We start from the raw sequence: 10,000 nt of genomic DNA, 5'->3' as shown, positions 1-10,000 counted from the left end.
TTGACTAGGGACACTATTTGCTCATGGTTTCCAGAGATGTCAGCTGTGACAATTGTATGTAGTAACTATCACTATTTTTATAAATACAAAATTACAAGGGCATTTTGTGATAAATAATATATATACATATATACACCTATCCAAATATATCTCTATGTATCTATTCTACAGATTATACATGTCACATTTTAATAAAAAATTCAGTTATTTATATATGGCTTTATCAATTACATATATCTGCTCTCTAAACATATTATTTGCTACATATTTTAAAAGTACAAAAGAAAAAAAAGCTAGCTGTCCACTAGATACACATCGTAACTCTTCCCCTACTGTGGGGGGCTTAACAACAACCCCATCCGGCTTACCTGAAAAGATCTGCACTTTGCCACCAGCACCTGCTCTGGACGCTGTGCTTCTCACTTCCTCCAAAGCCTTTTCCAAATTGGACAGATTTCTTGCAACTAGGGTGACGCTGGCTCCTCTCCGAGCAACATCGTGCGCAACACTCAGACCAATGCCACTTGAGCCTCCAGTTATCTGCCAAAAATTCATGGTATCAATATCAGTTCTAATAAGCAGACTATTCCTTCCTGCAAAACATATCCCTTCATGGTCAGAGGAATATTTCATGAGAAATATTATTATTATTACAACACATTACAATCTACAATTAGGGTGTTGGTGAATTATGTAAATGGAAAGAATTATAAGTCACAAAGTATCTGCCACTACTGGCTTTTTGTTTCAGGATATCAAAATAATTATGAACAATTAAAGATTATATGCTGGCTATATCTCATTATATTATTCAGACACAAACTCATTATGAAACACCACAATATATGATTTTTTTTTTTAAATGAAGATTACCTAATTAACTATGGGTCCTTATTAAGACAGCTACACACTCTTTAAACAACATCCAATAACCATCAACTCAAATAACCCTCAGCATCCTTCACAAAAATACTTACCAACACATGCTTGCCATTTAGGTTTCTCTCCTTTGTAGTGAAAAAATTGACAACTGCTATTAATATTCCTAGAGCAATAGGGACCAGCAGGTACTCCAATATACAGCAGAGCTCCATTATGTTCAATATACCTAAAATAAGAGAAAAAAAAGATCAGTTAAAAGATTAAAATTATTGAAAATCAGACATGCATACAAAATGTGCCGTCTTTTGCAAGGCAATAAGAGTCCCTGAGCAATTAAATTCTGGATCTGGGTATTCCTTACATATTCTATTACTATCTCAACAAACATTCAAAAAAATCTATTCAATCTAAATATGGCAACTCATTACACAAGCTGCATGTCGCTAATACTAATATATTTGGTTGTGCAGACCTGTCTTTGAAGCGGGAGTCAAATAAAATAGAAAAAAAAAAACATCTGTCTTAGGAACTAATACTATCTGTTAGAATAGATGCAGTCTAGGGCTGCCTGTATTTGCCAGAGCACCATAGCTAACATAAGCTTCTTATCAATAACAACTTAGGTAACTATCATTATCCAAAGATTTCCAGATAGATACTTAAATTCTGGCAACATTAATGCACTCAGAACAGGAATTCCAGGTGCTATACCATGCTACACACTGGGGATATTGCACAGTTAGTTGCTTGTGTGTAAAATTATCAGCTTGGGAAACATAAATTTACTCCAATCCCAAGATCTTGGCTGTGGCATACATGATTGAGGTTTTAGCCCTTTGTTCGTGGATGGCATCTACTATGATGCCATGGTGACGTAGTGCCAATGCTGCAGATGGCATCCCTACAGATTTGTCCATTATTAATATAACCGTTTGGTGGGCCACACAGCCGCCAAAAAAGCCTGCGCACACTGGGTTAAGTTTCTATTTGACAGGCTGTTTCTCTTTAATGACCACATGATAGGACATCACTCTTCATGAGTAGCCTAACATTTTCCTCATGATATCCACTGTTGTAAATGGGTTAAGCTTAGTTAAAAATTCAGACCACTTTTGCATGAATGATCATGACAATATTGGTATCAATAGTTACTCTCTACTACTCAAATATATATGAATTATGCCACAGAAACACCTCTAATACATAAAATCTTGACCCCGATAACAGGGGCCAGGGAAATTGGCATCAATTTTGCGGTAAAATTTGAATAATATAGATAAATGGTTAATATATAATCAAATACAGGGATTCCCATTGGGGCTGCTATCCCCTAACCCCTGCCGTGGACAGCAAAAATTCCACTGCACGTGTACAGCAGGATAGTGCGTAGGACAGAGCTGGCACTGGGTACTCCTCCAGTGAGCACCCAGTGTATTCTATCCTGCTGGGAATATGTGGAGGGTCATCATTCTTCCATTATGGGAGTCTGGGTAGTGGGGGTGTCACAGGTAGCACATACCCCTGCATTAGACAATACAGCGACTTATTCTGAGTATATTACTTTTAAAGTGATGTATTTCATGTGCATTATTCATATTTTACCCTGCAATTTTCCCGATACTTTTCATAGTCTCCCATGCCAAAAGGACCATGAATGTGTTTTTCTTTTTTAGGGGGGGGGGGTGATCTGCAGCAAATGTCCTACGTATATGGGTAGTAGAGGGAGAGAGGAATCCACTGATACTTCAAGGTCGGTCGTGCGAAAGTATTCTGATCAATTACCGAAGCATTAGTCCTTCCTTGTCATTTATCAACAGCCAAGGAACCAGCCCCCTAACTTCTACTATAGATAGAATAAGATACATATGGTTTAAATTCGTCATTCTTTCAGTGTGTGGGGCAGAGAGAGACAGCATTGCCCCCACACGGCCTTATTCTACAGTCCTTTGCTGTTCTAATAAAATTTTAGCCAACGACAAACAAAACAAAAACACGAAAGATAACAACACTGAAATTCCTGAGTCACCAGTAAGTTTGACTCTCGTTGTTTCAGGAAAAAAAAACAATAATAACAAATTAAAAGACCTGACACTGACGATGAATTGAGAGCAGTTTAAATAAATCTGAAACGCGAATATTAAATAACATATCGACGCTAATTAACAGCTAATTCGTCAATCTTTAAGGCAAGCTCTTTTTAAGCTCTGTATATCCCTAACTCCTTCGTGATTCCCGCTGCTATTGCCTTCAGTTAGTAGCTGTACTCTCTCAAAACTCGAAATTAACGCAAAGGAGACCTAAACTAAGCCAATTACCTTAAAAATTGAGCTGAAATAACTTAAAAATGACAATAAATTCCAAGGTGTGTCGGGCCGCTGTCAAAAGAATTACAGGGATGGAAAGTATAAATGTTTCAGTTGGTAAAGTGGGTTTGATTTATACCGTAGGTAGTCACATTTACATCTATTAGAGGTACTGGTGTTTTTTACAATATATTGTGTAGTTATGAATTGCAAAAAAAAAGTGCAAGGATTTATAGTAATGCTCCTTTGCCGCGTTATCTTTTCAAATTATTTGAATAAAGTACAAGGCAAATACATATAGGAATAATGCTTAAAATACTAGTTAATATGTTAGTACTTCCACCAATTAAAAGGAATATATAAAAGAAACATAAATACCATTTTCACAAACACACACACAAAACAAATAAAACATTCACACTATCACCAAGAAATATACAAACACAAAATACAACTGATAGGCAACATATACAAAAAAAACAAAAAAATACCACATAAGAAAATACACAAGAATGAAACAAAGGACATCAAGAAAATAAAAATAATAATAATAATAAAGGCATTAGTCACCCCCACAGCGCGGCCGGAGGAAGGTCGTCGCACGAAATAGGTAATCAATTTTCGTCTTATTATTTGTGATTAGTAGACTAATTGCTTTTATTTACGTTCTTATCTTCATCTGTGTTGATTGCTGTTGGTTTGTGGTGAAGAATGGATTTGATTTGATTAGATATTTATGAATTTGCACTGAATGTAGGTGGGTGTTGCAAATTCCACGTATATAAACAGGTGGTAGTTTTTGAGTGTTGAAAGTAATGCAATTCTTCTCATATTTCTCGGATTTATTTAACGATTTTCTCACCGTCTCACTGTTATTTTTATTTAGATTTTATTTTGGAGGTAGTATTTAGTTTCATCGTCTTTTTAGTAGTCGGATATTTTAGAAATAAATCGCGTACAGGGCCTTATACCGTCCACTAATATCAAAAGTTTAGTAAATTCACTTCAGAGACGTAAAAGCTTTCCCTTTCCGTGATTGACATAGACGGTGAAGCATAAATTAATCTTGTGTAGTATTTTAACTGTCATTAGCCGTGTCCTGTGATCCTCCTCCACACCTTCGGCACTCTGGCAAAGGGCAAGGGGTGAGAGGTGGGTGGGGGGTGGGGGAGTTGAGACTCTAGTAGTGACCTTTCGAGAAAAGCCTGAGAAAGCGAGAGGTTTAATCATTTTTTTTTTCCGTTTAATTAGTTTTTTTGTTTTTTTTCCATTTCGGGCTCTGTAACACTTGTGCGTCTAATAACTTGGTCGCGAAGTTCACCTCGCTGTATCTAATGTGGCTTAGTAGGCAGAAGTGTCCCCTTACATCCACTTCGATTCGGGACCAACTCTGGTGCTTGATATGGCTGTCAAGAAGTATTTTTCGTCTTGCCTCATAATTTCTAATTTCTAGATTTAGAGGCCGTTTCCCGAGGAAATGTTAAGCAAGGCTTAACTTTTCTTACTTAGATTTATTGATAACCTGATTGTAGATGTCAACTTCTGTAACCTTAGTCATGGTCTTACCCTTGACTCAGTTAGCTCGGGTGGCAAGACCATAATGCAATACCCTCTGTAATAAAAGGTTATCTATTGTCTTTACCCATAGATGGCCCTACAAGTGTTTAGTCACCAAGGAGTCAGCTAGTAGTCTTACCTGTCTCTCCTGTTTACCGTTTTCCTTGATTTTTCTTGTTTTATTGTCTTTGATGATATTGTTTTAAAAACCGTTTTATAATCATAATATCATCAAGAATAACAATGTCAATATTAATAGTATTGGAAAGAAAAACACATTTTCTTGCAAAGTCAAGGAATGGGGAAATCAGGATCAGTCACTAGGGCCAACTGATAGACTTCTTGGTGGCTAAGCACATATGGAGCCATCTGTACGTAACAAAACTCACAAAAATCTAAAGGGGACAGTACATAACCCAGCAGACATTGGGTTAATCTGTAACTACTCTAACCATATCTTGCTCCATCTTACCTTACTGTACCATACCTTTACCTCTTCATGTATTGTCTTGCCTTACATCATTTAAAACTTAACATGATTAAGCCTGACCTACCCTAAACCTTGCCTCTCCTACTACTGTCAAAGCCAAACCTACCTTGTTCTTTGTGTAACTTATTCTGCGACCACATTTAAGGCTCCAGCAATGGCCAAGCGACTACCTATCCTAGCAAGATAGAGCATGGACTGATTTCTTATCTGATAATAAATCACTAGGGTATACAAGTTCTGTCTTACTTGTAGATCTACAGATTTTGATTTGGAATTACTGTTTTCTGTATATTGATGTTATTGGTTTTGATTTAATAGTATTGTTCTGTAAAAATCTTTTTTTTTGTTTTTTTTTGTTTATCACTGACCCGTTCTTCTGTTAGGATTTATTATAGTATACAGTAATACTTCATGATATTAAAACACATATTTATTCTAAGTTTTCTTATATTTGGAAGCTGTATTTTGTTCAGTCTCATCTTTTATGGGAACTAACTGTCACATCTTCCTCCTTGGTTGAGATAGCATAGAGAAAGGATAAACACTGAATCTCTCTCTCTCTCTCTCTCTCTCTCTCTCTCTCTCTCTCTCTCTCTCTCTCTCTCTCTCTCTCTCTCTCTCTCTCTCTCTCTCTTATTCCTTCCTCTCTCTCTCTGTCTCTCTTATTCCTTCCTCTCTCTCTCTGTCTCTCTTATTCCTTCCTCTCTCTCTCTGTCTCTCTTATTCCTTCCTCTCTCTCTCTGTCTCTCTTATTCCTTCCTCTCTCTCTCTGTCTCTCTTATTCCTTCCTCTCTCTCTCTGTCTCTCTTATTCCTTCCTCTCTCTCTCTGTCTCTCTTATTCCTTCCTCTCTCTCTCTGTCTCTCTTATTCCTTCCTCTCTCTCTCTGTCTCTCTTATTCCTTCCTCTCTCTCTCTGTCTCTCTTATTCCTTCCTCTCTCTCTCTGTCTCTCTTATTCCTTCCTCTCTCTCTCTGTCTCTCTTATTCCTTCCTCTCTCTCTCTGTCTCTCTTATTCCTTCCTCTCTCTCTCTGTCTCTCTTATTCCTTCCTCTCTCTCTCTGTCTCTCTTATTCCTTCCTCTCTCTCTCTGTCTCTCTTATTCCTTCCTCTCTCTCACTCCCTCATTCTTTCCTTCTTCCTCACTCCCTCAACTCCTTCCCTCTCCCTCACTCCCTCATTCTTTCCTTTTTCATCACTCCCTCATTCTTTTCTTCTCCCTCACTCCATCAACTCCTTCCCTCTCCCTCACTCCATCAACTCCTTCCCTCTCCCTCACTCCATCAACTCCTTCCCTCTCCCTCACTCCCTCATTCCTTCCTTCTCCCTCCTTACTTTACTTCTTCCCACATTCATTTCTTCCCCATTGCTCCCTCCCTCACTTGTTTTTTCTTCCTTTCTTCATAGCTCATTCATGCTTCCTCTCCCTCTCTGTCCCCTTCTCCTTCTCTCTTTCTGAACTGAAAGAAAAGTAATTAAGAAAAGAGATCATTAATCATTAATAAAAATCTCTCCTTCAGCTTAAACAGAACATGGGACTGACAGTGACTGGGTCTGGGCTGAATGCAGCACTTTGATACCAGACATGTAGCACTAATGAATCTGAATCCTACACTGTTGTATAGCATAAAACTTCTATTTTTGTCTTGTTTTAATTAAAAATTTAAAAATATAGTCATATATATATTGAAAGACTTTTTTGTGGAAATATTTGTTAGTTCCACATTATTTTAGTGTGAGGTTGAGGGAGGCATACACCTGGCAGTGAGTGCCTGGAGGGACTGCAACACAACAGCTCCTGTGGAAGAGACACCACTGAACACTAATATTAGCAGTATTTCCAAAAATCAAAGAAAACCAGTTGGATGGGTAGAATTGGTAACTGACTTGGTGACTAAGCACTAAGTCGTCTATGAGTAACTACAAGAGTGAGCAACAAAAGTCAGGATTCTTTCATTTTTCTGTGAATTATTATTTGTATTCATTTTTATAGGAGATGGAGGAGCCTTGCACCCCAAGAGGCACCAGGAGGTCGAAGCTCACCAGATCCCACTCAGAGCAGCCGGAGGAATGGTGTTTGTCCTCATCCCCCTATTCAACCCGGCGAAAACCGAAGTCGCCTGGACGCAGCCTCACGGCAATTTTCACTCGCCCCGAACGCACAGAGAGAGCATCTTCAGAAGACACCAGAACTTTGTACAGAAGGAAAACCATTGGCACATTTTTTGGTGATCGGAGATTCCCTGCTGTGCCAGAGGATGAGCACATTTCCTTGGAAAAGTGTGTAACGGAAAAAAAGAACCACAATATTAGCCTTTCTCTTTTTTCTGATTTAGAAAATGTGGAAGATAGTTACTTCAGCAATAGTTATAGTGGTATTTATGAGCAGAGAGATAACTATAATGCTTCTTATGAGCAGAGAGATCATTACAATGATTCTTATGAGGATAGAGATAATCACAGTGGATCTTATGAAAATAGGAACAATTATAGTGGGGTTTTTGAACATAGGGACAGATTTGACTTAATGGCTCCAGTTTCTAGGGTTGAAAGTTGTCTGAGAAGGAGAAATGCAGTGCCTGTTGGGGAGAACTCAGATGTTAGCAAGCCCCCAGCTCCTAAAAGTTCCTCCCTATTATGCTCATTACTAATGAGAATTGGTAAACTTTTCTTCTGGTGCGCCATTATTGTATTTTTGGTCGTTTTAGGAATTGTTATTATGTCTACTTTCATACTTCACCAAAAGTCGGTGTGTGAACAAAGACAGGGTTTGAAAATACCACTGGATGCATTAAGGGAAGACCTCACATCACAGGTAATTGGCCAGGACATTGCCAACAATGTGCTTTTAGATTCACTACAAAAGCTCCAGGAAGATGACTCCTCAGAACCACTGATAATGTGGATGGTTGGTTGGTCTGGAAGTGGCAAAACACACACTATAAACATTATAAAGAACCTGTTCCCAGACCCCTCTCAGGTACGCACTTTCATTCCATCAATTTTAATGTTTAATTCAAATAATCTGCAAAAACACGTCACCAGTTTATTAAAAAAGCTTGACTCTTGTGGCCCGAGGTTGATTATCATCGATGGCTGGGATGAAGACAACGACATCTCCATCAATGTTCTCCAGACGTTGGTCAAGGAGTTCAAAAAACCTTCTAAGGACAAACCCACAGGAAGAATCATTGTAATTATAACAGGCACAGAAGGAAGCCGGGAAATCAACAGAAAGTACCTGAAGCTTCGTGTCGAGGGGAAGGGCAGGGAAGATCTCCAACTCAAAGATTTTACGGAAGTGACCCGGGATATTGTTACGTCTAGAAACCTGTATGAGGATTTCAGGAGGCTTGTGGTTGTACCTTTTATGCCCCTAGAGAAATTGCAAGTACAGCAGTGTGTTTTGCAAGAACTTGACAAGATACAAGAAAATATAGAGGAAAAATACAGAAATAGTTTGGCAAGCAAGCAGTCTTCAGTTGTGGAAGACGTGGTAAAGCAAATTAATTTCATTCCAGCCGGACAGCCACTGCTCTCTGCCACAGGGTGCAAACGTGTCCAACCTCTGCTTAGGTTACTATTGACAGAAGTAAGGTAAAAGTGGAATCTTTATTTTATAGATAATATATTTCGGTTCAGTTATGCATTTATGTCCTTTTTTTTTAATCATTGTGGTTTCGCTGTCAAAACAAATGTGAGAATGTGTGTAATATGAAAAGAAATGTGGAGATGCATCAACTATGATATTATTTTGTGGGACATTACTCAAAGATTCATTTGAAGGAATGTCTTAGAACATATGGTCATTGTAATCTTAGTTGAAAAATAGTATGTGATGTGAGTTTGTTTCAGTTACCCTTGTCATATATTTTTGAGCATCTCATGCTGTTCTCACAGCCACTGCTATAAAATTGCATTTATAAGGTTTTATGTGCTGGACAGGAATCAGCTTTAAGACAGTTTGTAAGACGTACAAATATAAACTAAGAATTTCAGAAGTCAAGGTGAAAAAATTGATGTTCCACCTATACAATTACATCAGGAAAAATACTAAATCAAAACTGTAAAATGTAAAACTGAAAGAAGTAATCTTGCCTTGTGAGTGTTATGCATTTTCATTGTGCTTATAGAGTTAGGCCACTGGGTTTGGGAGACATTTCCCACTGCAGGGCTTTGAATTTCCTTTGTTCGGAAGACAATGAAGGAAAGGTGCTATTGATAGTGTAAATGGACAAGATATTTTTTTTTAATTTCACCAATAAATAGTTACTAACTTAAGCTGTGATAACTTTTATCTGTAAGTAATGTGTATTGTCATTGTAAATTTCTGTTTGTCAGATTTTAAGCATTGTATTTTTATAGTGGAGAATAAATGTTCATGCTTTTTAGAGGGTTAAGTGATTTGCCTCCATACTGAAATTTAGGATGTTCAATATTTTATATATGTAATAAATGGAAATTTTAAAAATGTATTTTATTAGTAGGCATCCTCCTTTACTGTATTCAGATTCAACCTGTGTGTGCCCGATGACTCAGTGAGCTAAGGCACCAAGTACTGATTTAGTTTGTTTCTTTCAAGGCTCTCTGGTGCCATGAGTGATTAGGACCCCAGCTATTCCTAGCACAGGTTGAGGATATGTCATACAAATTGTGTCCATTTCATTTTCTGATTTTTATTAAACCCCCAAATCTCCTGTTCATTGCTAGGGGGTCTTAGGAGATGGAGACCAAGGACCCACTGCAGGGAATCACCCCTACCTTGGACCT

General features: G+C 37.9%; 2 protein-coding genes across 2 annotated transcripts in view; one reads left to right on the top strand and one right to left on the bottom strand.

Moving 5' to 3' along the window:
- The window catches only part of LOC125032520 (3-ketodihydrosphingosine reductase-like), an 11,980-nt gene extending 8,705 nt beyond the window's left edge, over positions 1–3,275 (bottom strand). The window contains exons 1-4 of the mRNA XM_047623691.1: positions 3,198–3,275; positions 978–1,108; positions 369–540; positions 1–43 (exon numbers count right to left, since the gene is read on the bottom strand). The exon at positions 1–43 is cut by the window's left edge and continues 100 nt beyond it. Of these exons, the coding sequence (XP_047479647.1) occupies positions 1–43; positions 369–540; positions 978–1,094 (332 nt within the window). The 5' untranslated portion in view covers positions 1,095–1,108; positions 3,198–3,275. The remainder of the gene's footprint in view (positions 44–368; positions 541–977; positions 1,109–3,197) is intronic.
- Positions 3,276–3,732: 457 nt separating this feature from the next.
- LOC125032294 (torsin-2A-like) lies at positions 3,733–9,701 on the top strand. Its single transcript, XM_047623385.1, has 2 exons — positions 3,733–3,795; positions 7,224–9,701. Exon 2 carries the CDS (start codon positions 7,227–7,229, stop codon positions 8,829–8,831), a length of 1,605 nt encoding a protein of 534 aa, XP_047479341.1. The 5' UTR covers positions 3,733–3,795; positions 7,224–7,226; the 3' UTR covers positions 8,832–9,701.
- The last annotated feature ends 299 nt before the right edge of the window (positions 9,702–10,000 follow it).

This window comes from Penaeus chinensis, chromosome 14 (genome assembly GCF_019202785.1).
Source record: "Penaeus chinensis breed Huanghai No. 1 chromosome 14, ASM1920278v2, whole genome shotgun sequence".
NCBI lineage: Eukaryota > Metazoa > Arthropoda > Malacostraca > Decapoda > Penaeidae > Penaeus > Penaeus chinensis.
The sequence above is the reverse complement of the archived record's forward strand: the minus strand, read 5'-3'. Positions and strand labels throughout refer to the sequence as shown.

What these genes read in the sequence shown, in the direction of transcription:
- LOC125032294 (XM_047623385.1), top strand. Translation starts at nt 7,227, where the DNA reads ATGGAGGAGCCTTGCACCCCAAGAGGCACCAGGAGGTCGAAGCTCACC.